This window comes from Thalassophryne amazonica, chromosome 10 (assembly GCF_902500255.1).
Source record: "Thalassophryne amazonica chromosome 10, fThaAma1.1, whole genome shotgun sequence".
Classification (NCBI taxonomy): domain Eukaryota; kingdom Metazoa; phylum Chordata; class Actinopteri; order Batrachoidiformes; family Batrachoididae; genus Thalassophryne; species Thalassophryne amazonica.
The window spans coordinates 23,539,830-23,555,052 of record NC_047112.1 but is presented as its reverse complement, the minus strand read 5'-3'; the positions used below and the strand labels follow the sequence as shown (position 1 = coordinate 23,555,052).

Below are 15,223 nucleotides of genomic sequence, written 5' to 3'. Positions count from 1 at the left end.
ATGAAAACATTAGTCATCCACTTAGCTGCATATCCAGTTCCTGTTTAGTCAATTCCAATATCGCCCATTGCAATCCTAAAACTTCTGTAATTCCAAATTCTGTTTGGAAAGGTGCTCAAATGTTGCTTCATATTTATGTTGTTACCATTTCTGTGTCTCAATTAGTGGCACAGACGTTATAACAATTTATGTACCTGAAGTCCATGTACAGGTACCTGTTTGTGCAGAAATACGCACACCACTTCTAAAGTACTCAACACAAAAATGCTGAAGCATAGGTCAAAGCCTGCTGGCTCTGCAACTGTGAAGCAACATGAACGAAACACCTACAAAGCATCATGGGACCAGGATGATGTGGGCATATTGATTTCCGAGTGGGAGTGGGGCAGAGGGGAGGAGCTAAAACTGGAAATGCGGGCAACACCAGATATCCATCGACTGATATCTACACATGCATGTGGGGGTGAAGTGGATGTAATGGCAAAGAACATCGGTGAAAAGAGCAAGAAAGAAGGAAATAAAGCTGAGTGGAAGAGGGTGGACTGAAGGGTGAGGCCGGGTGTCACAACATCAACACTTCACCATGGAAACGGTTGCTTGGTGACAGTGGCAGGTTACCCAAAAGGGATGCTGACCTCTGCATTTAGCTCAGTACCTCTCACCTGGTGACGTTTGTGGGAGTCTGACAATGAGTGTCATACTGTCCACTGCACAGTGGACTCTGTGTCACACAATACTGAGAAATGATGAAAATTAAACATGGATAATTACATTTTGATCTTATTCCCTGCAGTGGCAACAGTGTAGGGATTGTACATGAAAAAGTAGGTAAGTGGATGAGTTAGTCCGTCCCACTGCTGTGTAAGCAATAACACAACAAATAATAAATAAATGCTATCATCTTGGAACCCTAACAAGACTGACCAAAAAAAGACTGCAATTCCCTTAGATGGCCAGGGCTGCACGTGCACCATAATGATCAGATCAGCAAGTGTCTACCCTTCACCGAGAGGTGCAGGTAGACCAGTGAACACTGATCATGATGGGGAATGGGTATTGCAATTATTTCCAAAGAATGAGGAAATCCTAGTAAATGTGGGTCATAATGTTGCACTGCTGACTTCTACAGTTGGATGGTTTAGTGGAGTCCTGGGATCTGCCCCGCGGGGACAGATTCGGTCCTGGTGGAGCACAGAGAAAACCCGACTGTTTAGAAGTAAAAGCTGTATTGTGGTTTCTGTAGGTGAACCTGTGGAAGGATCTACCACCTGCTGGATGGATTATGGAAAATTGGGAGCAGCTGTGGTTCAATTTACATGTAGTTTGTCTGACAAATGCTGAGCACAGCGCACGTTGTGTGTTTGCTGCCTGGGATCACGGCAGCATCGTCTAACAAGTTGAGCTGGCAACTGGAGGGAAAATTATGATGCGCACTGTGTGGCAAATCTGAGATATACAACAGAACAGGAAAGTAAAACAGGAATAAATGAATGAATGGATAGAATGTGTGGCTAGGGGTAATACCGAAACTGCAAATTCATAAGAGCAAACTAGAAACATGGTTCTAGAAAGTTATAATACCCCTGCAACACTTGTGTTTCAGTACAGTGTTCCAGAGTCTATATCAAAAGGAAGACGTTCAGTCCTATCGTAAATGGAGCCTCATTACATCAGCAACTATTTCATAACACGTTTTGAAACCTTCCACTTGACATACACCATCTAGTGTAGAAACGTAAAACAAAACCAAAATGAATTAAGAAGCAGTGATTTGATTCACAAAGAAATACTTAACAATGAAAAAATAAGTAAATGTTGAATTATTTATGGAAAGGGTACAGTAACCACAAGGGTCTGCATGTGTACTAGCACATACTGTATGTTGCTTATAGGATGAGAAAGTGAAAAGGTCTCTTACAGTTGGGTAACATGTTGCTGTTTATCTGAATATCTCTGTTATTAGCATAAAAATACATATGTAATGACTTTCTGTACAATCCACACCTGACAGAAGACGGGTTTATAGGCCTCAGAGAAGAGTTGGTTTAGTTCTTCAGAGTGACACAGGTCCAGCGGCAGCCGGTCCACACAAAGACACTTGGAGTGTAGGCTCTCTTCTTGGGTCAGCTGGTTGACATCCATCCACTGGACCATTAAGGACCGATCTCCCTGAAAAATCAGAAACATATCAACTAAGCACTGGTTTAGGGCCACTTTACACATAACGTAAAATTGGGCGAAAGAAGCAGAAACCAGCAAAAGATCGGCAAACAAAAAACAAAATGGGGAACCGTGAAACATTCCACCTGCTGTCGGGAGGGGCACACGGTCAGACAGGCATGCACGACAACGCTTCGATGTTCATGTTTGCGTGCGTGAACACAGTGCAAACGTGGAAAGTCGCACACACAACAGCAGAGCAAAAAATTTAAAAAACACCACAATTAAGGCATCTGGAATTTGGCCAAGACTTGCTGGGGGGGTCAAATGGGTACTTGCAGGGCACTCGCTGCCTTTCTGCCGCTGGTGTGTGCGAATGGTTGTGGTGACAGCTGTACGAAGCCTTTGAGGCGGCTCCGATTTTTCACGAGTGGCATGCAATTCCTCCTTCGTGCACCAGTCGGCTTCAATCGTGTTACGTGTGAAGGGGCCTTAAAGCATGTTGACTAAACTGAGTCATCTAAACGGGCAGGTAGAGAATGGAGGCATGGAAAATGTGCAGTGCTGGAAGACGGAACTAAAGTGACCAGATATGCCAGAGTGATCAAACATGATGAGGTCATTATTAAAGCTCTGTGACTTACCAGTGGCCTGCCCAGCAGCTCAGAGCGGGCACGGGAAGCAGAGTCCTTCTTCATGTATTCAACAAAGCCATATCCTTTGGAGTGGCCGGTCAGCTCACTGTACACTAGGAAGCACCGCTCAATGTTCCCATAGGCGCGGACCAGCTCCTCAAACTGCTGGGCAGTAAATGTGTGGGGCAGATTGGTGAGGCAGAGCAAGGAATCGGTGGGCTGCAACGTGACATTGATCAAGCGTCCCCGGACAGTGCTGTGATGGAGGGAGCGGATGGCATCCTGAGCCTGGTCCCCGTTCAGCAAAGTCACAAAAGCTGGAGGAGGGGACATAATGGAGACGGCGAGGAGGGGGAAAAGACACACAAAGAAAGACATGCACAGATATAAATGGAAAGGGATGACATGAAAATGGACATTTAAAGCAAACATTCAAAGTGAAGTAACGAGAGACACAGTGTAGACACAGTGTGGAATGGAGACGCACAATTAAAAGAGCACAAAAATAGCTCACATGAAAAGCAAAGAAAAATAAATGACAGGTCAAAATAGACACAAATTAGGAGAGGAAATGTAGCACAAACAAACACAGTCATAAAGACAGACAGACAGATACACAGAGAGAAAGACAACACATTAGATAGAAAGCCAATAGGGAGCCACCATGTGGGGAGAATCCATTGTGATGCACAGACACAAACAACCTCTAATCTGAATAATACAATCTGACAACAAATCTAATGAAAACAAATCAAATGATTGAGACAAATATTAGTGTACCTTTCATTTTAGTCTCCATATGTCTGAAAATTGATGTCACAGTTGACAAATTACCTATCTTCCCTTTGATCCTAATGGTTTATTTTTCTTTTCTGTTTTCTTTCCAGTAGAAAAAAAAATACAATTAAAAATAATAACTGTCTGCGCTTCACCTGGAAGTATTAGAATCTACAGTGTTAAAAAGAAAAGTCACTTTCCATTGTGCACAATAAAAGTACAGACTGGGCTACAGTGGCTGCAAACAATTAGTTTTTGGTCTCAGATCAGAAAACATACAAGTGGTGTCATGAGTAAATTACTAAAAATTGGAGAGTTGGGGAGCATGATCATAACACTAAACATTGCTTTATATTACTGTGCAAACATTTTATGCACTTCAGAACATAAAAAAGCAGGCAGTAAATTGACCTCTTCCAAATATTCCCTTTAAATACTAACCTCATTTAAAAACAAAAAAAAAACTTTTTGTACATTTGTATGGGATATAGCTGTCAATAATAATTCAATAATAAATCAATTCTAAAAATCAGTTTTAAGACAACACCAAAATAAATTAGATTAGACATAACTTTATTAATCCCTTGGGAAGACTCCCTCAGGGAAACTGAGGTGCCAGCAGCACTGTATAGCAGCACACATGGTAAGAAGCACACAGAGTATCAAAAGTGAAAGTAAAAAACAATTTGCAAATATAAATATAAATACACAAATACAAATACCAGAAATACTGCACTCTCCTGGTTTACTGGCTACTACTGCTCCTCTCCTTCCCGTCCCCTGTCTTCCTGTTCCTCCTCCTCCCCCTGAGTGAGGAGTTGTACAGTCTGATGGCCTGAGGGACAAAGGAGTTTTTCAGTCTGTTGGTCCTGCACTTGGAAAGGAGCAGTCTGTGGCTGAAGAGGCTCCTCTGGCTGCTGATGACAGTGTGCAGAGGGTGATGGCATCGTCCATATGTAAAATGATGTAAATTTAATACCACAAATCAATTATGTATTTTTTAAAAGGAATGGCGGTCACACATTTTACTCACAGTATTTATAAATAATATATTTGTATATTGTGCAGTATTTCATTCATTCAAACCTTTATTTAACCAGGAAAAGCTCACTGAGATTAAAAATCTCTTTTCCAAGAGAGTCCTGGTCAAGACAGGCAGCAAAAGAGATAAAGTTAAAGTGCTGGGCACTGTGCTGGAAAAAATAAATTTCATTATTTATAAAAGGTTTAGATGCATTCAATTTGTCTAATACTTTTGAAAAGTATCACAATTTAAATATGTGCCTTTGGAATTTTGTTTATTTTTATGATTTAACTCCTTAGCAGCCAGTCTGCTCTGTGTAAGCCTGATCCTGCAAGAATGCAGAAGCTAAGCAGTGTGTGGCCTGGTTAGTACTTGGATGGGCAACCTCTTCGTAACATCAGGTCCGGCGTGTGTTTCTCCAGATAAAACGAGAGTTGCATCGGGAAGGGCAGCTGGTGTGAAACTGTTACAGCATGTCATTTAAGTGTAAAAGAGCAATGCTGCACAACATGTGCTGTAATTAACTTAATTAAGCAAAAGAAACAACGTTCAACTGTCAGTGAAAGTCCCAAAACAGTTAAATAAATAAATACCTACCAGCAATAAAATTACCTGTCATTTTGTGTAAATTTTGCCAATTTTGTGAAAAAGCAAATGGGACTACACATTTAACAAACTCAATGGACAAGTTTTACTTAAATTATAAATTAGGGATGTCACGATACACAAAAGTCACAGTTCAGTACATATTTATGATTAGACATCATGGTTCGGTAAGTTCGGTACAGTAACTTTAATCTGTGATCAGCGGAGCTGCTGTCAGACACTTTAGCACTTTTTTCATTAAAAATGTATGAATTGATTACATCCCGTCATTCGCGTTGAAATGATTTTACTTTGCAGCACGCGTATTGTATTTTCGCGACGTGTAGAGCGAGACTCCCTTCAATATTTTGCTCATTTTACATTTGTTGTGTTCTGCGCAAATGTCGGCATCTCATAAAACCTCACTCTGTGTTGTGTGTTGGGGGGTGTGGCTGGATATTTTGGTGTTCTTTTCTTTTCTTTGCTCTCCAGGTGGCATGAGAACTGATTTGTCTGTGGAGAAGGTGCTGGCTGAAGAATCCTTCACCCTCATCAACATCATGTGCAGCACCTGTGAATGGTGCTCACATGCAACCTTAAAGACTTTCAGCTGAAGCAGATAATTGGATGGCGTTCTGCATTTAAGTCATGTGTGATTCAAGCAGAACTGCCGGGAACTCGACCTTGTGATGTTCGTTTGTGAGACGCTGAGGACTGCGCCTGGGTTTGACACATCGAGCCCGTGAAGCAAGGAAGGGTGAGGGACACATGCTGTCAGCACACATCAAAGGTGATTAAGTGTTTGACTAATTGTTGATAGTAACTTGGTATTTTGTTACGCAGTATACTTGAATTTGAGATGAGAATTGTGCAGCTTGCTTCTCACTGCTGTGGCGTGCGGATGAGTGATCCTCCACCTGTTGTGAGAAGCTGCTCATTTGCATAAAGTTAAAAATACAGACCTGAATGTGTTGCTGATAGTGTGTCTTTTGAAAGAGATTAGTTGTAACTGCTGGCTTACCTCACCTCTTCTATGCTTCGCAGAGAGTCGGTTTGTCGTGTCCACCTGGGGGGTGTTTGGCAGTGGTAGTGGGTCCAGGAGCGCCGGGCTTCGATCCTTTTGGGCGCTGGAGAGCGTGCCAGCCTTCACTCCACCAGAAGGACGCTATTTTGTTTTTTTTACACTTTGTTGTGCACCAGCGGGTGAAATAAATCAATTGTTTTTGTTATTGGAACCGCTTTCTGGTTATTTTAAGCGCTGGGTTCCGTCTGACGCAGGTCCGCTCCTCAACCCGCGTCGACACATAACACTCTGTACAGATCTGAAATCAGTGTATGCAGTGTCGCTATTCCATGGCCATCTCATCTGTGAAAATTTTACTCTGATTCCTATAAAACAACTTTTGTCATAAGTTGGTGGTGTCTAAACTCGAATGCGGTCTGTTTTCATCTGAAGACAGTGATTCAACAACAAATGCATGTCATGTGCTTTCACTTTTAGGTTTGTATTCCAGAGGAAAAAGGCAAATTAACCAATTCCATTTATATTTTTAGATTTATATTCTTATTCCAAAATTTCTGATTGGAATAATTCGGTCACTCGCTTCAACTGGTTGGTTCGCTGTTTCCTCCATTCGACTCGCACCACAGTCACATTCACACACACAGTAGTCATGCCTCCTTTTCTCAGGCACAAGATCACGCCTCCTTTTACACAGAACATGACATCTTTAGATTTTATCACACCGTTCAGTCGTACCATGTATTCTGCATGCAGTTCATGTGCACTGAACTGTGGCTTGCGTACCATACGGTTCAATACAAATATATTGTATTGTGAAACCCCAATATATATATATATATATATATATATATATATATATATATATATATATATATATATATATATATATATATATACATATACACAAGGTCTGTCCATAAAGTATAGGTCCTTTTTATTTTTTTCAAAAACTATATGGATTTCATTCATATGTTTTTACGTCAGACATGCTTGAACCCTCGTGCACATGCGTGAGTTTTTCCACGCCTGTCGGTGACGTCATTCGCCTGTGAGCACTCCTTGTGGGAGGAGTCGTCCAGCCCCTCGTCGGAATTCCTTTGTCTGAGAAGTTGCTGAGAGACTGGCGCTTTGTTTGATCAAAATTTTTTCTAAACCTGTGAGACACATCGAAGTGGACATGGTTCGAAAAATTAAGCTGGTTTTCCGTGAAAATTTTAACGGCTGATGAGAGATTTTGAGGTGACACTGTCGCTTTAAGGACTTCCCACAGTGCGAGACGTCGCACAGCGCTCTCAGGCGGCGTCATCAGCCTGTTTCAAGCTGAAAACCTCCACATTTCAGGCTCTATTGATCCAGGACGTCGTGAGAGAACAGAGAAGTTTCAGAAGAAGTCGGTTTCAGCATTTTATCCGGATATTCCACTGTTAAAGGAGATTTTTTTAATGAAAGACGTGCGGACGGGTCCGCGCGTCGGCTCGCAGCCGCCGCGACGCTCCGCCACAGGAAAAACACCTCTGTTGGAAGCCTTAAGGACAAGTTGGAACATGTCCAGCTGTTAAACAATTTCTCATATACTCACTCCACTGAAAGCTATCAAAAGCCGCCTGGATTTTACAAATGGTTATCAACACGGAGGTGTTTTTCCTGTGCCGCCGCTCCGCGCCGGCTGCGTCCCGACGCGCGGACCCGTCCGCACGTCTTTCATTAAAAAAATCTCCTTTAACAGTGGAATATCCGGATAAAATGCTGAAACCGACTTCTTCTGAAACTTCTCTGTTCTCTCACGTCGTCCTGGATCAATAGAGCCTGAAATGTGGAGGTTTTCAGCTTGAAACAGGCTGATGACGCCGCCTGAGAGCGCAGCGCGACGTCTCGCACCGTGGGAAGTCCTTAAAGCGACAGTGTCACCTCAAAATCTCTCATCAGCCGTTAAAATTTTCACGGAAAACCAGCTTAATTTTTCGAACCATGTCCACTTCGATGTGTCTCACAGGTTTAGAAAAAATTTTGATCAAACAAAGCGCCAGTCTCTCAGCAACTTCTCAGACAAAGGAATTCCGACGAGGGGCTGGATGACTCCTCCCACAAGGAGTGCTCACAGGCGAATGACGTCACCGACAGGCGTGGAAAAACTCACGCATGCGCACGAGGGTTCATGCATGTCTGACGTAAAAACATATGAATGAAATCCATATAGTTTTTGAAAAAAATAAAAAGGACCTATACTTTATGGCCAGCCCTCATATATATACGCGTATTGTGTGTGTACAGTGGAACCTCGGTTTTAGAACCGCTCTCTTTCCGAACAAACTGGTTCATGAACTGTTTATTTTTGTTGTGGACATTAAAGGTTATGAGCCGCGTATTTTTTCCAGTAATCATACATTAAGTGGAGCTAATGGGTGAAGCTACCGATGGCTGCTAAAGTGCTAATGCTGTTACCATACAACACTAAATCCGACCAGAGTTTCACTGCAACAGAGGCATCTGATCTGTTCAGAAGTTCAGTTACCTGATGTTCTTTATGGTCTCTTCTGTACAGGTAAGGTGAAATTAAATTGTCTATTTTATCATACTTACTGTACAGTATTTTGTATAAGATACTATGCATATTCTCTGTATTTTTTATGCTTTTTATGCATGAAAAGGTAAAAACACAGTGTTCTTTTTGGTGCTAGGAACTGATTAATCCACTTTACATTGTTTCTTATGGAAAAATTGGTTTCAGTTTAAGAACAACATTGAAGAACCAATTAGGTTCTAAAACATATGTATATGCATTAAATTTTTCTAATACTTTTGATATATACATATTAAATACATAAAATTCAGATTAGAACAATGTGTTAAAAACAGAATGGCCTCTTTTCCATTAATAATAATAATAAAAATATATGACGACAGATTCATTGTACTAAGTAATATCCATCCATTTCCTATACTTGCATAGTCCAGTTAAAGGTCATGAGCCCTTTGCCCGTGGGGATCCATGGGCTCTAGACTGGGTAGTTTACATGTCAGTCCAGAATTTAACCCCTTAACGCCTATTGTCGCATATATGCTACAATATTTGACTCAAATATGCAACATACCAAATTGACCAGTATGCCTGTTGTCATAAATTTGCAACATACCATTATTATTATTATAACATTCTAACATAAAGTCATTACCAAAATACCAAAATTACTATTTAGTTTTTCTGCAAAATTGAAATTAATAATCTCAACATTATTTACCATCTACTTAAAGGCAAAAACACACACAAAACATTTTTTTTATATACAGCTATATAAATTCAGGCGTTAAGGGGGTAATTATCAACATCCACTGTTCACTGTTATTAGCTAATATCTGTAATTTGTCCAAACATATTAGGCCTATCAACATTCCGTTTTGGTGGCGTTCATCCTTGACAAAAAAACAAACAAAACATAAGCATACCACACAGCAAATGTCAGCTCTTTTGTCAGCAGTTTGTCTGTGTTCGAAGGGACACACACACACACACACACACACACACACAAACACACATGCATACACATACACAGAGGCCATTTCGCTTTTAACATATACATGATTTGCCATCCCCTGCTGGAATAGTGTGTGAGTCCAGAATTTAATTATCAACATCCATTGTTCATTGTTGCCAAATATCCTTAATTTCGCTAAAAATATTAGTCCTATCAACTTTCCGTTTTTGCTGTGTTCATCCTTGACCCAAAATACATAAGCAAACCAAACAGCAAATGTCAGCTCTCCCCAGTTTCTCTGTGATCAAAGCCGTACACAGAGGCCACTTGGCTTTTAATATGTAGATGGCAGGCCTGGAACCTAAGCCAGCAGATACAGAGCATGAGACAGGGTAAAACCTGTACAGGACGCCAGTCTGTTACCGGGCCACATAAAGACACAAAACATTCACACTCGCACGGACACCTATGGTCAATTTTGGAGTTTTCAATTCACCTAACATGCTTGTCTTTGAATGTGGGAGGAAGCCGGAGCACCCAGAGGGTGACCCACACAGACACAGGGAGCTGACCCGGTGTCATGGGCAGGCCTTAAGGTGCCTTGCCTGCCGGAGATGTGGAAGGAAGCCGGAGCACCCAGAGGGAGCCCAGGCAAACATGGGGAGAACATGCAAACCCCACACAGAAAGGCCACTGGTGGAAGCAATTCCATGACCTTCTTGCTATGAGTAAATAGTGTTAACTACTAGGCCACTGTGCTGCCCACTAAGTATCATAATAAGTTAAAATATTCTATTGCTTATTAAAATATGCCAATTCAAAAGTAAATGTCAATATTTCAAACAGCCGAGGTCGAACAGCTCTGTACATACCTCTTTCATTCAGTTAAATTTTATGTTTTTCTTTTCATCTCCAGACCTTTAAAGTCTGTGCCTGGTTTACTCAGGTTTATATTTGCACTGAAAGAATTGCACCTTACCCTTCGTTGTACTAGTTGCAAAGGCAAATAAAGTATCTGTATCTAAAACTAAATTAAAATATGCAATCAAAATTAACACAGTCTTATTGCATGTCCTGTAATTCTGCTGAGAAGGCTCTGCTAATTTTATGTCAAGTTTGACTCCATAATATCAGTCAGTGGAGCCGCTATAATAATTTCCAATAGCATTCCTGTCTGATTAGTGTTTAAACTAAATTAAATTCAACAATAGAGAAGAAAATGTCCTTAAGGTCCAATTAAGCAAAGCAGATTCACACATAAAGACTGTGAGTGGCTGATGGGGTGGAAGAGAACATGAAAGCAGAGCTTGTCATTGGTCCTAAATGACCTTAAACAGCACTGGTTCTAACACGGGCAGCCACAGACCGGTTCACGAGCTGTGAAATGACATGGTTAAAAAAGCTGATATGGACTGTGCAGTGTGACTAAAGCTCAATGTGTGCATGTCTGACATCAAAGAAAGACTGAAAATAAAAGTGTACATTTAGAGGTCAAGGTGGGGTATTTTGTGTGTGAAATTAAGAGCAATAGTTCAATAGGAAATCAAAATTGACATGTGAAAATGTTTTTTTTGTAAAAGGGTTTAAAGAAAACATTTAATGACAGCCAAAGAAACAACTAGATAAGGAAAGATAAACCCCAAGAAAGTTGATCACTCTGAGGTGTTTGGGCCAGTTTCCACCAAACTTGTAAGTTGACCTCAGATTTGGCCTTAATGGGGTTGTTTTGGTATGTCAAGGTTAATGAGGTGAAGGATCAAAATTATTACTATAATTATTCTTATTATTTTACTCCAATGTTGCCCAAACATGGCACACATATGGAGGTGAATTCTGAAATTGCCCAAAGGGGATCAAATTTCCCAAGTGTCAATCATTGGAGAGAAGCTCATTCGGGTCTTAGATTTAAAAAAAATTTAGGTTTCTCACTCCAATATGCACCACATGTGAAAGACATGTGAAGGTGGGTCCTGGAACTGCCCAGGCAAGGTCAAATTTGGCAAAAGTCAATCACTGATCCAAAGGTCATGTCACCCTGTCTTTGTTCCCTTACACTTCTCAGGTCATTTGTCTGATTTCCAACAAATGTCATATGTGGATGACGGCCAATCCCAGAACTGCCCTTAAAAAAATTAGCTTTTGCAAAGGTCAACATCAAGGAAATTGATTTTCACCCTGTTTTTGACCAAATGTGGCAGAAATTAAGGTGGATTCCAGAATTATCTTGGCAAGGTCCACTAGAGGTCAGTAATCTGGTCAAGATAATTGGAGTCAAATGTCAGATTGCCATAGATGTTACTATCATCATGCCCATGGGTACCAGTGCCTACTAAAAATTTTGGATCCTCGCTGATTTGATGGACAATATGAATCTAAGCAAACTGGGACAAGGAAGCCTTCAGTGGACCCAAAACATACCAGTGATTCCTTATTCAATGGTAATGAGGCTAAGCAGATATCAAGGAACCAAAATTATTTTTTTCATTGAGAAAAAAAGCACTTCTGAGCACCACACTAAACACTCAGTTTGATCACGTGGAATAAAATATTTAAAAAATAGTGACATGCAGTTATGAATTTTCCACAAATCACATATTAACCTCCTTGTCCAGCAAAAACACTCAGGACAGGAGCAGCTGGGAATTCGATAACAGAGGTGAACGTTTGACTGAAGAACCAAAAGATTTACATAACATCTGAGAACTCCATCGAGCAGTCGGGACTGGGCCTGTAAATCTGCATTTTTAATATGGTGATGCACACGCCCACTGCTGCCATTATTAGGAGCTGTAAGAGCTGTGAATGTCTTCTATATTACGTTTTTAACTCCCATAAGCAAAACAGCTCTGTGCTCTTTATCAATGATTGATGTAAATGAAGTGTAAAAAATATTAATGTTCATGGATCCATCACTTGGCTTGTTTAAAGAAAACTGCCTGTGATGATTTACTGTAAATTCATCAAAGTCTCTCACTAACTCTGCCACATGTGCACACTGGATGTCTGTATTTTTATTTCATTACGTAAAAGCATTTTTTAGTTGTTATTCAAGTACTTTGGGTGTTTTATTAAATATTCAAATTATACAAAATTTGTTCATTTGCATTCATTTGTTAATATATTTCAAATTCTGTACTTAATTCAAGTGGGTCAACAATTCTGGGCGTTCGTTGTCGTCCACAACAAAAATGGCCAAAAATGACAAATGTCCCAGTATGAATTACGGATATATTAATAATATATAGCCAATATATGATGAACAATCATGGTTATATATACGCATGTTAGTGAGGAAACTGATCTGACACATTGAGATTATCATGGCAGTATTATGGGTGTATTATGAATGCATCACGCACGTGTTGCGCGTGCACGGCATCTGCATTGTGGTCATAAAAGAAGCGCACTCACTTCTTTCGGCATCACTATTCACATCAACAATACAGCCTCTGGAGCATTTGCTGGACTTGGACAAGTTGATCACAGAGTTAATGTTCATGTTGTCATGCGAGGGTTAACTGTTCATGAGTTTGGGGAGCGGGAGGGGGGAAGCCGCTCAGGGTGTGAGACTGTGTTCTTTTTTTTTTTTTTTTTGAGAGTGCCACAGACTTCAGCATGAGTTTACAGCAACTCTTCCTTTTGTTGGTGTTAAATAAAAGTCCTGGATTGCAGCAGCTACGTCTTTGTGGATTTACAAAGCCAGACCGGCACTGACTGGCAGGTATGTCGCTTTCTGCCACACTTTGGGTTTATGTGACGTGTTTGTTATGCATTCACAGATTGTCCGCAAATCAGCTGCAAAGCAGATGTAATAAAAACGCTTTATTCGTGGCCAATCTGTATGCATTCGCTACAACATATTTTAGTTTGTGATGTGGACATGATGGGCACGATATATATCTGTTTTACACACTGTCCCGGTCCGCTGCCAAGCCGCAAATCCCCGTCAGTTGCGGATATCAGCGGTTAACGGCAGATATACAGCGCATAGAGTGAGTATGTATTGTGTATGAATTGAGTATGTATGGAGGATGTAAGGCCGATATTATCCGCATCCAGATTTTTGAACAGCTCAAAAATCCTGGCTGCGGACATGCGTGCTTCTGCAGATGATCATGGGCGTGTTCAGATGGCGGCCGACTCATAGAGGCATGTTACACGGATATTGCGGATGTTTGGCGAATATGGGCCAATTTTGTGCGCAATCCATATGCAAATCCTTCTAAACGCCAGTGGGACAGGGCCCTAAGACTGTGTTTCCCTCGAGAAAAAAGTAGCTTTGTTTATGGAAAGGTGCACCTGTCATTGTGAATCTGGATTAAAAAACAAAACAAACAAACACCCCCCGGATGGATAAAAGCCACAGACTGACCTCTCTACTCTACATATGTACATGCACTGTAGTGGAGTATGAATTTGGCTGTAGGCAGAACATGGAGGGTGTGTTGTCTTGTCCAATGTTCCCCAGTACCATTCTATACAAGTGAACCAAAAACAACAACAAACTGCTCCAGTACCCACATCAATCATGGAGCAGCATGCTGGACACAGAAAACATTTAGACTAAATAATAATAATAAAAAAAAACTAGCAACTCCAACTAATAGCACATGCCAAGATTAATGACACAACACTGACAAAATAAAAGCACCTGTTTGCGGCAGAATGCAGAAAAGACAAAAAGCTTCGTGCGTGTGTGTGTGCATGTGTGTGTATAACTTCAATTACAGACAAACTGGGGAGAACTGACATTTACTGTTTGGTATGCTTATGTATTTTGGGTCAAGGATGAATGCCACCAAAACGGAATGTTGCTAGGACTAATATTTTTGGAGAAACTACAGATATTAGCTAACAACACTGAACAATGTGATAATTACATTCTGGACTCGCATGCCATTCCAGCAGGAGGGAGTAAATCGTCTTTATATTAAAAGCGTGAGTTTGTGAGTGCGTGAGTGCATGAGTGCACGTGTGCATGCATGATTTTATTTAGTAAGGTCAATATGAGTACATAATATAATTGTCAGGGTTTGTGAAGGCGTGGCACAGAAAGCAGGTGGTGGACAGTTATTTAAACAAATTGACATGCAAATCAAGATTAAATTAATTTAAACCTAAGACTGCTAAGTAAACTTTAACTAAAACTAAAACTTTTAAATAAAAATTTAAAATAAAATAAAAAGTAACCTCATTGTGGATTTCTAATTATAACTGTTATTGTTATATATCATTACCAACACACACTTAATTGTAAGATTATTGCTGTACAACGAGTATGAATGAGTGAAAATTATGTCTAGAAGTCTAGAAACAGAAATAAAATTGAAGTGAGGAAAAGAATAACTTGTGCTCTCTGGCTGCTGTCCCAGATTTTAAATTGTCTTTAAAAAAAGCCACATCTGATCCTCTCATTGAAATCAGTGTATTTGGAATTATTCAAATGAAAACATGGGCAGCTGGTGTTTGTTCCGCTCATCATGAGGCCCAGCACAGTCATGAAATGTCAAAATGACGAGTGATGTCTATATCAAAGAAGGTACTT

General features: G+C 40.5%; 1 protein-coding gene across 1 annotated transcript in view; it reads right to left on the bottom strand.

The window, feature by feature from the left end:
* raver2 (ribonucleoprotein, PTB-binding 2) overlaps positions 1-15,223 on the bottom strand; it is a 359,833-nt gene that overhangs the window by 143,961 nt on the left and 200,649 nt on the right. Inside the window, exons 3-4 of the mRNA XM_034179562.1 lie at positions 2,805-3,112; positions 2,005-2,169 (exon numbers count right to left, since the gene is read on the bottom strand). Of these exons, the coding sequence (XP_034035453.1) occupies positions 2,005-2,169; positions 2,805-3,112 (473 nt within the window). The remainder of the gene's footprint in view (positions 1-2,004; positions 2,170-2,804; positions 3,113-15,223) is intronic.